The sequence below is a fragment of the Hyperoodon ampullatus genome (assembly GCF_949752795.1).
Source record: "Hyperoodon ampullatus genome assembly, chromosome: 9".
Taxonomy (NCBI): domain Eukaryota; kingdom Metazoa; phylum Chordata; class Mammalia; order Artiodactyla; family Ziphiidae; genus Hyperoodon; species Hyperoodon ampullatus.
In genome coordinates, this window is record NC_136922.1 from 11,492,266 (window position 1) to 11,507,841 (window position 15,576).

Genomic DNA, 15,576 nt, shown 5'->3' on the forward strand with positions numbered 1-15,576 from the left:
CTATGACCTGAATGAGGAGTTTCCCGGGCCCTGGTTCAAAACTGTTTGCAAACATATTCCATCCAGTCATGAGACAGAGAACAACCATGGTCGTGTTGCACAGGATTTGAGAAAGACCACATCACTATATGGGACCTTCCTGGAAATAGGGCTTTCCCATATTCCCATAAAATAAGGCTAGTCTAGTCCCTATATCCATCAGTGTGGATTATGCCCTTTTTGATAGGGCAGTAAGAATCTGAATTTGAACCAGGGCTGAAAAACATAGAAAGGTATATACTAGCAGCTTTTAAGGTCCAGAAAGAAGGAGGTAGAGACAAAACTTGATTGTAAGTAAAAGAATTCAGGAAATTTCCCACTGTAGGAAATAACTCTAAGTAAAACATTCCAAAATATTTACATATAGATAGAATACATTTTGAAATACATTCTTATGATATCAGAGGCATGCCAAAACAAAAACATATTACCCCTCAGTAGGACTTAAATGCTTTTTATGTACATGGTAGAATTCTATTCAAAATAGGTTAAAAATTAAAGGACAGAAAAGTTAAATACAAATTTGTAAGCTACAGACAAGTATTTTTTTTGTATACTGCTTTCAATCTATCAGTAACCAGGACTTGAATATATGCTGTGTGTAAAGCATTTATTGAAGACTGGTGCTAAAGATTATGCAATAAAATATTTTATAATATTGTTTAAAATCCTTAAGTTCTACTTTCATGGCTGAAATGATACAAGCCCTTTTATAAAAGTTTCTAGTATAAGCTGAGGTCCTATAACTACGTGCTCTTTCAGAAGGCAGTCTGTATCAGAATGCAGATGTATCTGATGATTGCAAAGGAAATAACTGACTGCAAATCTAATTTCACTCTAGATCTAGATAAAGTATTGATTAGAAAGGGGCGGGGGTCTACTCTGAATTAAATTAGTAAAGTCACTGAGAAACCTGATAAGACTTAAAGCAAACAAGCCATAGGGTTTGGTTTGGACTAGACCCATGCTAACCTACTTCTTTCCTGATGCACTTTTCCCCTGGAAGTGTTTTCTTCGTGAAAACTAAAACAAGGAGCCAAAAAGGAAACACGTAAAACAAAAACAAAAACAACTATTAGCAGGAAATCTTAGCAGATGAGGCTTTAGGTAGGTTGGCTAATACTTGTGCTGTGATTTTATTTATTTATTTATTTATTTATTTTTGCGTTACACGGGCCTCTCACTGTTGTGGCCTCTCCCGTTGCGGAGCACAGGCTCCGGACGCGCAGGCTCAGCGGCCATGGCTCACGGGCCCAGCCGCTCCGTGTCATGTGGGATCCTCCCAGACCGGGGCACGAACCCGCGTCCCCTGCATCGGCAGGCGGACTCTCAACCACTGCGCCACCAGGGAGGCCCTGTGCTGTGATTTGGAGTGAGCAGGTGGTGAGAATTACAGGAGCAGGAACTTCTGATGACAAAGTGGCTTAAAGGTCTCCCCACTCCTTTTGAACAACTGTAGAGAAAATGCTTCAAACAGCATTTTACTCACTCATCGGCTTGAAACTGAGTTTGACGAAGAATTAACTAACTCTATGGACTTAGAAGGAAGGTATTAAATTATACCCAGGAGTTTTCTAAAATATGTGGTAAAATCACTTTTAGCAACAACAACAAAACTTCTAGGGCCTCCTACTGGCCACAGGTGTGACAATTTGAACACCAAAAAGAATAACTATAATGCACTGAAACACATTAAAACGACAACAATTCATGAGTGTATAATTATACGAAAAAGGAAAAATCAAAAAGAACCTAATTCGTCACCATCTATTAAACCAACTCCTTACTTTGAAGTTGATAACTAAATGGAAAAAAAAAATTTAACCTGCCCTTCCAGTAAGAACTATATTTAAGGATGACTAAATAATTCAAGTTGAGGGAAAGCTGTAGTTTACACAGAAACACCAACTGATAAATGCAGAAGAAATGAAAGAATTGGAAAAGAAAATTCACACACCTTAATAAAATTGATGCTTTAGGCAAGGATTAACACTAGACGTTAAAACCCCTGGGTGAACGGCTAATGGAGAACTGGGCATTCATTCAATGCCAAAGGAACACCATACAGCTAACTCACTAGTCACAAAGGAGAAAATGTAATTGGGGGATTGGTTGTCATGTTAATCCCAGTGATTTATTTTAGCATCATTAATGGTAGGTCAACTAGATATTACTTGTTTTCTGTTGTGATGCGATTTGAAGCGTGTGTTCATCTATGATATATTCTAGCAAGAAATGTTTTATTCAAATTCATGACGCCTTTAGTTAGACATAACTTCTAGATCATAGGTAGTTCAGGAAATAAAGGAACAAACTAAATAACACCTTGAAAAAGTGAGTGGACACGCTCACAAGATGGGATTCTACAGGACAACGGCCCCAACTCCCTTTAACAAGTCAATGTCATCAAAAAAGGGACAGTGCTAGATTAAGACACAGTTATGGGACTTAGAGGGACATGACCATTTGTCGTGTAAGGTCACAGGATGAATACTAGTTTGGATAAACCAACTACAACTGTGGAGACAATTGGGGAAGTTTGAATATGGTCTGAGGTAAACATGTTCTAGAATGAGAAAGCAGAGATGGATGACTGAAAAAGAACAGGTCACACACAGAACACTATGCAGAGTATGATCTTATTTTGGTTAAAAGATGTCAATATATACGGATAGAAAAAGATCTGGAAGGACATGCATTAAGGTGTTAGCAATAATCTTTGCTGGTAATGTAATGTTTTTCTTATTTTTGCTTGTCTATATTTTCTAATTTTCTGCAATGTACTTACATTGCTTCTGTAACAATAAATGGTTATTTTAAAAGAAGAACTTCTAGAAAATTGGGGGTTTGCCTCCTCTGTGAGATAACTGATTACAGAAAATCTGTAGATCAACAAATACAAAAGCAAAGAGCTACTACCCATCTGGTGACAGGGTATCTGATTTGTGGATAAAGTACTTAAAGAAATACCTTAAGTTCACAAAGATAATACTAAAGAGTAACAGAAATGTCACTACACAATAAATGCAGGCAAGAGGCTAATAATATCTTTGAAATAGTCAATTAAAAAAAATACAAGTAAGATACATCTTGCTATGCGTCATTCACCCTCCAAATCAAGCCTTGTATTTACTAGTATTTACCTACTACTAGTATTTACCCTTAGGAAAAAAACATTTAGTGTCTACTATTTAAAGTGTGTAGGTTAGTAATTTCACGAGAAGCTCATACCCCATTGCAGGCTGAGCTCCTCGTCTAAGCTTCCGGAGTGGCGTTGGGCTCAGAGTCCTCCTGCGGAGGAACAGCTGTGGCCTCCTGTTCGGCAAGCGCCTCTCGAACTTGGCTGCCTAAGACTGCATCGTGAATGCTGTGGAACAGCAGCTCCAGTAAGGCAGGATTTTCAAAGAATTGATTTCGAGTGAGGTCACTCACGACTTGTGCTATAAAAGAAGAAGGGAAAATTAGCCCAGGGACTTCCCTGGTGGTCCAGTGGTAAAGAATCCACCTTCCAATACAGGGGACGTGGTTCAATCCCTGGTCGGGGAACTAAGATCCCACATGCCGCGGGGCACCTAAGCCCGCCCACCAGAACTACTGAGCTGGCGCGCCTCAGCTAGAGAGCCCACGTGCCCTGGAGCCTGCACGCCACAACTAGAGAGAAAACCTGCATGCCACAACTAGAGAGAAGCCTGCGCGCTGCATGCCTCAACAAAGATCCCGCAACTAAGACCTGATGCAGCCAAGAATAAATAAAATAAATCAGTAAATAATAAATAAAAAGAAGAAAATTAGCCCACACTCTGGGTGTCAGTCTTAAACATTTAAAAACGTAACACTTTCATATAGTTTAAATATTAAAATGATATAATAAAAATTTTTTACTATACATGGTGTTATTCTATGGTGTAAATGTGCCCTAGTTTATTTAACTGGTCCCTTTTGTTTGACAATTACTTATTTTCTAGTGTTTTGTTCTTAGAGACAGTACTATGATCATTAACCATGTACATGTGTTATTTTGAATGTGTGTAGCATACTGTTGGATTTGCTGGGTTAAAGGTAAATGCATTGTAATTTTGAAAGAAAATGCCTGTCTGCCCTCCACAGAGGCTGCTCCAGTTTGCACTCCCACCAGCAATGTCTGAGGGTTCCTGTCATCCCACAGTGAGCCTACAGAGCCTGCTGTCAAACATTTTCGATTTTTGCCATTTTGGTAGGTGAAAAGTGATGCCTTTATGTGAATTTCATTTTCAAGCACTGTTTTAGCCAAAATTTATATTAAAACAAAAAGAGCAGGCACTGTCTGGAAAAACCTAAATGATTTTATATAACTATGTTTATAGCAGCCATTACAAAAATAATTACTAAAAAATATACCAGCCCTGAACAATGGTTTATTAGCTCCTTTCCTCCAACTCCAGTACAGGAGGCCTACCACCAAGTAACCCAGGGATGTGAGTGCTGTCAGTGGCAAATTTCAAAGCTAGCTTTAGATTTTCAGAAGAATAATTTTCATTTTCACCTAAAACTAAAATTAAGGGAAAATACTTCCAAATGCAGTTATTTAAAAAACAGAAACAAAACCAAAAGGTTAAAACTTCTCCCATTCTACAAGTGTACTCACCACTGCATCCTGCCAAATACACATAAATGCCGACATCTCCATATTCTTTTACAATCTGTAATAACGTTGAAATAAAGTTTAATTTCTCTTGACTCTGTGAGGTGCAAGTTTCTTTCTATCAATACGTATTTAGTGATGTAAGATGCTCTGGTTCATTCACTTGAGCTACTCCACTTCAATAATTATGCATTTTGAACTAATCATTTAAAAATCTGTATTTTGTTTGATTTTTATATCAACAGTGATAATTTGGAACATCAAAGAATTCTTGTCAAATTTTATTTAAGTGTACTAAAGGTATTATGGTAATGGTTTTTTAAAAGAATCTTCTCGAAGAGATATATACTGTAATATTTATAGATTATGAGTGGGATGTGCTTCAAACTAAGAGAAGGGGAAAATGGGTGTGGGGATAAATGAAACAAAATTGACCATGAACTGATAATAGTTAAATCTGAGTGATAGTTACATGGGGGTTCATTACACTCTGCTCTTTATTTTGTATATTTTCGATATATTCCACAATCAAAAGTTGAAAAACAAAAACAACAACAAAATTTTGAGAGTTGAAGAAGGACCCTAGTTCAATTCTCTGATTTTACTGATGGTGATACTGGGCACAGAGATATTAAAAGACGTGTTGAAGATGATGCTTACCCCTGCCAGAGTTTTTACACCAACGGAATCAATAAAATTGACTTGCGTAAAATCCAGAATGATGGTGTGGACGTTATCCCCTGGTGGCATAAATCTTTGCAGTTCCTCAGGAAGTGTGCTCTTGGTGACTACTGGGGGATATTTTATTTCATTCTCCTCTTCCTCAGGCTTGGTGCCATCTTCTCCATCTGCTTCTGCATCCTATGTTAAAAATCAAACCAAACCAGAGTGCTATGAACAACTCATATTTCGGTTCTGAGAAAGATTTATGAGGGAAAACTTAGTCCTCATATGCTCAAGTTTCTGACTATACCAGACCGTTTCCAAAATATCTGCTATATCCTAGCCCTGTAATATGACAAAAAAGGATATGTACACAATATTTAGTGTTAGCTGTTTCTTTTTTTCTTCCTCCTCTTCCTTTTGTTCTTTTGTCCAATGAAATCCACTCTCTTTAGTCATCATATACATTTTCCCCTAACTTCTAAAATAGTCCCATTAACTTCAACATGACAGACCACAGTTATCATAAGCCCAAACAGCAAAAACCATTCTGAGTTTGTTTGTTTTTTTTTTACTATCAGCTGAATGAATCTCTGACAAAGTAATAATGGTAACATTTATTAAGATACTGTGTGATTTCTATTTTTTAAAACCATGTTTTCCTGGGCTCCTATCACTACTTATTTCAGAAGCATTCTCATAACTGACCTTACCATGTATCTTTAATATACAAAGGATACTTAGCTTGTTTCTAAGCTTTCCTACTTTAGGGACTTTATGCTGTGTTAAAACTTCAATCATGAATAAAGGTGGGGGGCACTGCAGATCAAGAGACAAGGGAAAGTTACGATGAAGGGATCACTCACCACTTTGACGACGGTCGCATTGGCCATGTTGGCATTGCCAACTTCCTTAGCATACTTCTTCATGGCCTTTCTTCTTGCTCCCATTATGAAGGCTGGGTTCACTCCAGTCTTTACGGAAGGGCAATAGATGCAAAAATCACTTCTTGGCTCCCAGGAACCCACCCAAAGCAATTAATCTTCAAATCTCTCCATCTGACTGTTTTCTACGCCCAATCATCACCATAACCCTTGCTCTACCTTTCCCTCAGATGCCCTGAACTGGGTTATCCCTCATTAAAAGAACAGTAGTAACTTTTCTTATTCTTGGTCTTGATTCCAGACAACCAGAAGCTAAATATTAAAGAGAATTTTAAAGTAGTATTTTTCAAACTTAGATCTCTCAGAGACTCTGTGGGTTGACTGGAAGGTTTTCCTCCTTGCTGGATAGTGTGGGGTGGAGTCCTAATCATGATCAAAGGAACCCAAGAATAAGAAATTTAAAATTAGTTTTTCGCTTTTTTTAAAAAAATATTTTTGAAAAGGTAATACATGCATATGATAAAAGAGAATGAATAGCGGTGTTGGTTACACAACAATGCGAACGTACTTAATTCCAGCCACTGACGTGTACAGTTCCAAGTGGTTAAAATGATAAATTTTATGTAAAGAAAAATAAAACAAAACAAAAAAGATAAATTTTAAGTTATGTATATTATACCACAATTTAAAAAACAGAGGCGAAGAAAAACAAATAGTGTAAAAGGTAGACCAAGACATTTAAGTGACCTCCCATGCCTATCAATCCTCAGATTCGCTCCTCAGAAATAATCACCCTTAGTTTCTTGTGACTCACCTTTCTTTTTAATGCATTGCTGTATAAGTCACTATTTGCATAATAAATTGGGGCATTTATTTGGAATATTTTTATTCCAGGAACTTCTTTCACCTGAGAAATAAAATGTTAGTGAATTTAATATATGGAAATATTTCAGAATCGAAACAGCGACTGCCTCCCTCTTCTAACTTGAAAATTAATACAGAAGTTGCTAAGGGCCCTCTGACAGTGTTTAAATAAAATAATGTCACTCTAGCTGACCTACTCATGCTCTGGAGGAATGCGTGCTGAGCAGAACGCTTTTAAAAATGCACATATTTTCATTTCTTTTAAAAGTCTTTCTTTGTTTCATTTTTACCATAAAGTACAAAGAAGAAACTGAAATATGTTAAAAAAAAAAAAAAAAGAGAAGTGGGTAGGAAAGGCGAAGCTGCCACTCAGACTGTGACAAGCAGCCAAATAAAATGAACAGAGTCTGATATTGGTTGAGTCACAGAACGTAGGCAGGAGTGAAAATGGACCCAAGTGAAACAGAGTGAAAATTTTATCAAGAAGCCTCATGGGGGCTTCCCTGGTGGCGCAGTGGTTGAGTCTGCCTGCCAATGCAGGACACACGGGTTCGAGCCCTGGTCTGGGACGATCCCACATGCCACGGAGCAGCTGGCCCCGTAAGCCACAATTACTGAGCCTGCTCGTCTGGAGCCTGTGCTCCGCAACAAGAGAGGCTGCGATAGTGAGAGGCCTGCGCACCACGATGAGGAGTGGCCCCCACTTGCCACAACTAGAGAAAGCCCTCGCACAGAAACGAAGACCCAACACAGCCATAAAAAAAAAAAAAAAAAAAAAGAAGCCTCATGGAACTCTAGAGTGCAGCTGGAAACAAGTAACCCAGCACATAATTCTTTAGGAAGGGGGAAAAAATAGAATCCTAACACCAGTTTGATTTCTTAATATCTTATAGTGAGTTTGAGAATTTCTTTCCAAGCATAAAACAAAACAAACAGATAAAACTAGTTTAAGACTTTGTAAAAGATGATTCCACATAAGAACATTCAAAGTCAAGAATATTTTAAGCCATAATTTTAACGATTAAAAATGAAGCAGGGGGCCTCCCTGGTGGCGCAGTGGTTGAGGGTCCGCCTGCCGATGCAGGGGATACGGGTTCGTGCCCCGGTCTGGGAGGATCCCATGTGCCGCGGAGCGGCTGGGCCCGTGGGCCATGGCTGCTGAGCCTGCGCGTCTGGAGCCTGTGCTCCGCAACGGGAGAGGCCACAGCAGTGAGAGGCCCGCATACCACAAAAAAAAAAAAAAAAAAAAAAAAAAAAAAAAAAATGAAGCAGGGAGGCTTCCCTGGTGGCGCAGTGGTTAAGAGTCCGCTTGCTGATGCAGGGGACGTGGGCTCGTGCCCCGGTCCGGGAAGATCCCACATGCCGCAGAGCACCTAAGCCTGTGTGCCACAACTACTGAGCCTGTGCTCTAGAGCCCGTGAGCCACAACTACTGAAGCCCATGCGCCTAGAGCCCGTGCTCCGCGACGAGAAGCCACCACAGTGAGAAGCCCGTGCACTGCAACGAAGACCCAACGTGGCCAAAAATAAATAAAATATAATAGATAAATTTATATATTAAAAAATGAAGCAGGAAAAAAATGAAGCGGGAGAATTCCATAGCCCCACCACCTACATTTTACACTGCTAATACTAGTATTTTACCACCTGTTTAAATTCATCAGAAGGAAATCATGCCCATACAGACCACCGTGGCAAGCAGTCTCAGTATTTTGTAAACATATACTTTAAGTCCAAGAATGTATGTTTATCCTCATTAAAAAAAGAGGAAAAATAAATATTAGGAGGTTGTGTAACTGACGTGTAGTATAAACTGTAAAACTGAATCCAGACAGTAAACTGAAGTTCAGGCTTTTCACTTTGACCACCACACCTGCCTGCTCTCCACCCCACTCTTTGTCCTAAGTAAAAATAATATCTAGTTGGCCAGTCACATCACATGCTTACAACCATTTAAAATGATAGAAAAAGGTCCTACCTCCTCATACGCGTCTATGTCAATGTACACATCAGTGTCAGGAAGCTGCCCAAGGACTATGTAGCTCGGACTGAAGACAGAGAAGGAGCGTGTTAAAATACCAATGTGCTGATGTGCAGGACTTGACGGAAACACGGGGTTCTGCACGTTGGATTTGCTAGTGACTTCAGGGATACTTGATCCTTTTATGGTGCCTTTTCAGAAGGGCTCCACATATGTTCACATTCCCAGTGCCATTCCAAGCCTAACACACCCCACACACATCCCCAAGACGTACGCAATATACACACACAACACATACACCTCACAACACACATACCCCCCACACACACACAGCACATACGCACACCACGTACATACCCACTACATAACACTACACACATCCTGTATCCTGTATGGCACACACACAACCTGATCAAGACAAAAGACTCAGGCATCTAAAGATGGGGGCAAAAATGAATTGTGCCAGGGACGTGTAACTCGATCTCATGTTACTGGGTAGACAGAATTATCTTCCTGTTTTAATTCTAAAGCAGGAGAGGGGACTTCCGTTCTGTCTCTAATAAGAGTCTCTGAAAAAAAAAAAAAAAAAAAAAAAAAAGAGTCTCTGACTCGTGGAGCAGTGGGCGGGGGGTTAGTCAACAGAAGGTGTGGGGGAAAAATCTCCAATCAGCATAGAAAGTTTTCTGAAGTCTGGTGTGAATAGGTTTTAAACATTATTTTTTAAAAGCGCAAATTCCGAATTCTTTTTACAGGACAGTCTGGCTCAAATCAGATACTGAAATGATGACAGGTACTACTTCTTAAGCACCTGATATTACCTCATTGTAGCCCATGAAAAACCCTAGTGGGCTTATTTCTGCCGTCATGTGGAAGAGAAATTGAAGTCCAGTGGGGTTAGGTGAGCTGTTCAAGGTCAGAGAGCTTGGCAGAGCCAGAATATGGCTCAAGGTCTTGTACAGACATTCCATGGTCTTGTTACTATGCTCTGGTGTTCTCAGCGCATATGTGCAAGTGCTTTGTGAGTTAGAATCTATAGCAGAAATGTCAGGGGTTTTTCTAGGTGGATTCCTTCAACAAGCATTCAGGGAACACACACTATATGCTGGTACTGGGCTCTAGGAGCCTCGCGTACACAACCAAGGTGCTCACAGTCTAGTGACGTCTGTGGACAAATATAACACCAACGACTGATACTGGAGATGAGAGGCAAGGTTCTCAGTTGAGTTCCCAATTATGAGAAAACCTTCCATATGAGACTCGAAATGTCCACATGTTGCAATCCAGTGCCAGCGGACGGAGGTGAGTGAGGGGTGGACACAGGGACCACACAAGTACACAAGTAACTGGGAGACATGTGAGGTGCTGGAGGACCACAATGCTGCTGTGGGCGCACAGGGGAGTTGGGATCTCTCTGGCTGGGTGAGCGGGGTCTAAACTTACATGGATTTCAACAGGCAGATGAGGGAAAGGCCTTCCTGACCAGCTGGTGTGTGCTGGAATCCCACTTCCTCAGGTCTAAATACTCCTTGTTTCTTCCCTAGTCACCCCAGGAGCAAGAAAGTCTCTCTTTATGAACTCTGATGGGGTTTTATTTGTCCATCTCTTATGCTTATTATCACTTGTACCTTGCTTACCCTTAACTGAAGCACTTACAACTGTGTATTCCAATTTCTTGAAGATGGATTATAAAATGCTGATTAAGAGTTAGCCTCTGGATTCACAAAAACTCATATTTGAATCATTGCCTACCACTTGCTGTGTGATCCAAGTTACTCAATCGATCTAGGCCTCAGTTTCCCCATCTGTGAAACGGGGATGCTAACAGTCATTGGGCAGGAAGGATGAATGACATAAAGTGTGGATCTTCGCACACAGCCAGGCACATGACTAACTACAATAATTTAGTGCCACCATTACTTCATTATCATGATTAGCATCATCATTATCATTATGTATCTGTCATCCTTAGGAGAGTGCAGCCTTTCTGAAGGGAAGGACCATGTTTTATTTACTGCAATATCCCTAGAGTCTAGTATCTCCCTGGGAACCTAGTAGTCCCCCCAAAAAACTGTCCAATTAAAATTATAAGATTATAATTATTTTAATATGTTTTGCCCCCGCTTGGGGGCAAAAACTGAATTTCCGTTACGTTTATAGCATTACCCACAACGCCTGCACGGAGGAGGCATAAGGAACTATATGTTGATGAACTGATTGTCCCTTAACCATGTGGGCTTTGAGGGAACCTGGGTGTTTGGAATACAAGCAAAGCCAGTGAAGCACTAGCCCTCTCTGGACAGCATGCCCTAATTACAGAGGAAGGAGCAGCTGAAAATAAACACGTAGCCTTGGTACTGGCTCCCCAAACTCTAACCTACAAAGACCCAGCACAATCACCAACAGGGACAGAACATTAAAAATGAACTTTAGTTAATTATTTGGGGGAGAAAAAGCAGCAGCGCATTTAAAAAACGACCTGCCTAACTTTAAAATTTATGATAAGAAATCATAAACTATTATTTGGGTAAAAAAACCACCAAAAAGTGAAAAAAAAATCTCCAATTCTATACCATGGCTTGTTAAAGGATATAGATATTTTTAAACCATGATGTTCACTAAAGCTCTGAGATAAAGAACTCTTGCATGTACTAATAATGCTCGTATAAAAACGGGGTGGGGGAGGGCTTCCCTGGTGGCGCGGTGGCTGAGAGTCCGCCTGCCGATGCAGGGGACACGGGTTCGTGCCCTGGTCCGGGAAGATCCCACATGCTGCAGAGCAACTAAGCCCGTGAGCCATGGCCGCTGAGCCTGCGCGTCCGGAGCCTGTGCTCCGCAACGGGAGAGGCCACAACAGTGAGGGGCCTGCGTACCGCAAGAAAAAACAATAAAACAAACAAACAAAAAATGGGGGGAGGGTGAACTTCTTTTACATAAAAGTGGGTGACAGGGTAGAGTTTGTTATTAAAAACAGTGTAATTTTTGAGTTTAGATTCCACATGTTGTTTACATTTCCCTCTATGTCGTTTCTGAAGAGGAAAATGCTCATTTCCTACCCTGTAGAGTGGGGAGCACCCCATCGTTTCCATCTAGCAGCCCTTCAATATACCACAATCAGAACTTGAAGAACTATCGTGGGATTTGCAACTCCAGGCAAAATCAGACTAACCTCATTTTCATTCCTCCCGTGTTAAATTTGTTGCATGCATAGGATGTGCCAGGCACTGCGCCGGGCTCTTCATGTGCATTATTCTCATTTGAACCTTACTGTGACTCTTTGAGGCAGCAAGTACTGGTCTCATTTTACAGAGGCAGAGACGGAGGCTCCAAGAGGTCACGTAAAATCACAGAGCTTATATAGAGTGTGCAGCCAGGACTTGAAGCTAAGGTTGTCTGACTCCAAAGTCAGGCTATTTGAAAACATAATGTTTCCCTTTTTTTCTTTATAGTGATTTATTTATTTATTATGAACAGAGTATTTTTTTAAAGTTATTTTATACCTTCCCCATTGGGCTCAGCTTCGTACTAGGAGAAGAGATGACAGGTGATAATATTTCAGGGTGGAGGAAGGAACAGCTGAAGCCCCACATATGATAACTTGGTGTCAGCGTCTGCTCCATGTTATCAAAACCTATGTCAGCACCCGGTGCCAAAGCAGACTGCAAGAACACACAGTTCATTTACCCTCACAAGAGGGTAAATAAGCCAGGGTGCCACAGGGGCCAGATTGGCAGGAACCATGGGACAAATGAGGCTCTTTTAAGAAAACCACTGATGGAATTATAAACCGTGATAGACTAGAGCATCTGGCACGACCATATTGAGTTTTTCATTTGGCATTTTGTTTATTTAGTCAACAAGCCCCATGAGTCCTCAGGTCCCTTTCACGCTGACCAGAAGTAACCAAAGAGCTTACTTTGACCAGATCGAGCTGTGATCTACGTTTAAACTCACTGTTGCAGCCTCAGGCAGGACGCACACCCATGCCCATCTGTGTACTCACCTCTGTGTTCTGTAAATCACAGTCATCAGTGCGATGATCACAGCAGTAATCAAGCCATAGTCCAATCCCAGGAACAAGGAGGAAACAAAGGTGGTAAGCCAGATGGTCTAAACAGAAGACAAGAGAGCTTCAGGGAGAACCATGTGAAAAATTTCCTAAGAGTTACACACACACACACACACACAGAGTACCTAGCCTTGTTGCCTAACTGGATACTGCATATAATAACTGGCCACAGTAACTTATCTTTCTCACATTTTTATCAGCAACAATACATTTGTTGCTATGACATATTCACCTAGCAATCACCTTTGTTACTTACCAGCTCTATCTTGCTGGTTCTCCAGAAAAAGGGGAGATCTGAGAATTGCATAAACATTCCTTTCAGGTTGACGATCACAATGGCCGACAGCACAGCCTGAAACACAGCACATTCATGCATGCCTCTCCTCTTATGTCCAGAGACCTCCTTTGCTGGCCCCTCACTGTCCTGCGGCTGCCCTCCCACCGTCCTTTCCCCACTCCCTTCCTACAGGGCAGTGATGGTACATGTGGAGACAAGAACACCTGGGTGTTCAGGACTTGGTTAGCTAAAATGGGACTTGAAAACCAGGCTTATAACCTAGTAGCAAACCTGCATGGTGGTCAAGAGGTTCAGAATTAAATGGTACTCAAGGACTTATCTCACCCATGGTCTTCCTGCATTATGATTTTCTCTGTGCTATAGCATTCCTGAGCTCTACTAGATTTAAATGTTCCAGTAACTAAATGTTTTATGAGTGTAGGCCATCTCAACTTTTTAATGGGAGTATAAGGTCATAGCAGATCAAAGAGGGAAGGACCTTGGAGATTGGCCAAACCAAAACCTCCACTTTGCAGATAAAGAAACTGAGAATCAAAGATGCTGAGATGGCTTTCCCTAGGTCCCAGTTACTGGCAGATTGTGGGACAGGATATTGATCCTAGCCTTGGCTCTTTCTCATACCACCTCACTAGGGTTAGAGTAAAAACCCATGAGACAGCCACAAAAATATAAACAAATAAAATAGCAAAATCTCTATACATGAGACAACCTCACACCAAGTCCAAGCCACATACCTGGGGTAATGATTCAAAGAGGAATCCAGTGGCTAATATGACCAGCAGAATCATTAATGAGGCCAAACAACCTGCAAGCTGAATGAGAGAAGACACGTGGAAGGGGCTTTTAGGAGACCTGAGTGAGAGGTGGGGCATGGGTTGGTCTTAGTCTTTTGATAATCACCGTGGGAAGATATGGCTTCACATAAGTCATCCATACCATTACATAAACCTGTAAGTCGTTCCCACTCTCTTTCTGAGGTTTTGGTTCCTCATATAGCCTTTAAACAGGAGCTGAAATATTTAAATACCCTGAATGAAATGCCCGTGCCAGGGGTGGGGGAAAGGAGATGTATGGTGCTGACCCAAGACTCACAGGGGCCAGAAGAGTTCAGATAAGACTCTGCCATCCAAAGTGGTAGCCACTAGCCACATGCGGCTATTTAAATTTTAAAAAGTAAAATTAAATAAAATTAAAAATTCAGGTCTTGGTTGCACGAGCTACATTTCAAGTGCTCAAGAGCTACATGTGGCTAGTGGCTGCCATACTGGACAGTACAAATATCAAACATTTCCATCACAGCAGAAAGGTCTATTGGATGGTGCTGGCATCCTGCCCATACTCACTCTCAGGCTTTCATGACAACATCCTATGTCTGAACTTTGAGGTTTACTGGTAGCAGGGAGTGTTGTTTAATTTTTCGATTTGACTGGCGAATATACCCCTTTTCTGCAGATTCAGTTCCTTGTGATTTGCTTCAACCAATCATGCCTTTCTCTGATTCATACACAGCTCACTGGAGCATGGATCTTCAGGCAGAATATAATCAACAGATTAAAGTTTATCACCCAAATCACCAGACCTTGGAGGCCAGTTGCATACGCACCTGTGTCTTCCCTCCAGTTCCCTCCTGAACAAGGCTTCGAGACAAGGAGCATGAAATCGCAAAAGTCTGGAAGAGTGAGCCGGTGGAATTGCACAGTCCCAGGGCAATGAGCTCCTTTTCCACGTGGAAGCAAAGCACAAAAGAGATCAGTTATTTTTCAGGAAGCCAGGCATGATGGTCCATTTAATGCACATTTTCAGCAGTACAGGCTGTCTCTTCATTCTCTTTCCAGATACAAGGATTTGTTTAACATGAGTTCAAAACAGGAATTAATGCATAATTTAAGGTGGGAGAGAAACACCTTGAATTTTTATTGTGTTGGAGATAAATGCTGTGCTCACCACCTAGCCCCCTCTTTCCCAAACACACTCTCTACACAGATAATGCTTTTGTTTTCAAAGAAAACTGCAGCAAAATGGACAAAATATTTTTGTTGTTTAAGAGAAAGTTACTGGTGAACAGGACTACTGGCATCTTTTAAATGCCCGGGCTCTTGCTCATCAAGGAGCCCATGCCAGTGTCCTCTTGGGACCAGTGAGTGAGTCCTGATCTCAGGGC

General features: G+C 41.0%; 1 protein-coding gene across 1 annotated transcript in view; it reads right to left on the reverse strand.

Moving 5' to 3' along the window:
* Window positions 1-3,294: 3,294 nt before the first annotated feature.
* Window positions 3,295-15,576, reverse strand: part of SLC26A5 (solute carrier family 26 member 5) — a gene marked incomplete at its 3' end in the record, with an annotated part of 30,828 nt that continues 18,546 nt past the window's right edge. The window contains exons 9-18 of the mRNA XM_079711045.1: window positions 15,019-15,132; window positions 14,150-14,227; window positions 13,374-13,469; window positions 13,052-13,158; window positions 9,049-9,118; window positions 7,022-7,114; window positions 6,190-6,297; window positions 5,321-5,521; window positions 4,664-4,718; window positions 3,295-3,479 (exon numbers count right to left, since the gene is read on the reverse strand). Of these exons, the coding sequence (XP_079567171.1) occupies window positions 3,295-3,479; window positions 4,664-4,718; window positions 5,321-5,521; window positions 6,190-6,297; window positions 7,022-7,114; window positions 9,049-9,118; window positions 13,052-13,158; window positions 13,374-13,469; window positions 14,150-14,227; window positions 15,019-15,132 (1,107 nt within the window). The remainder of the gene's footprint in view (window positions 3,480-4,663; window positions 4,719-5,320; window positions 5,522-6,189; window positions 6,298-7,021; window positions 7,115-9,048; window positions 9,119-13,051; window positions 13,159-13,373; window positions 13,470-14,149; window positions 14,228-15,018; window positions 15,133-15,576) is intronic.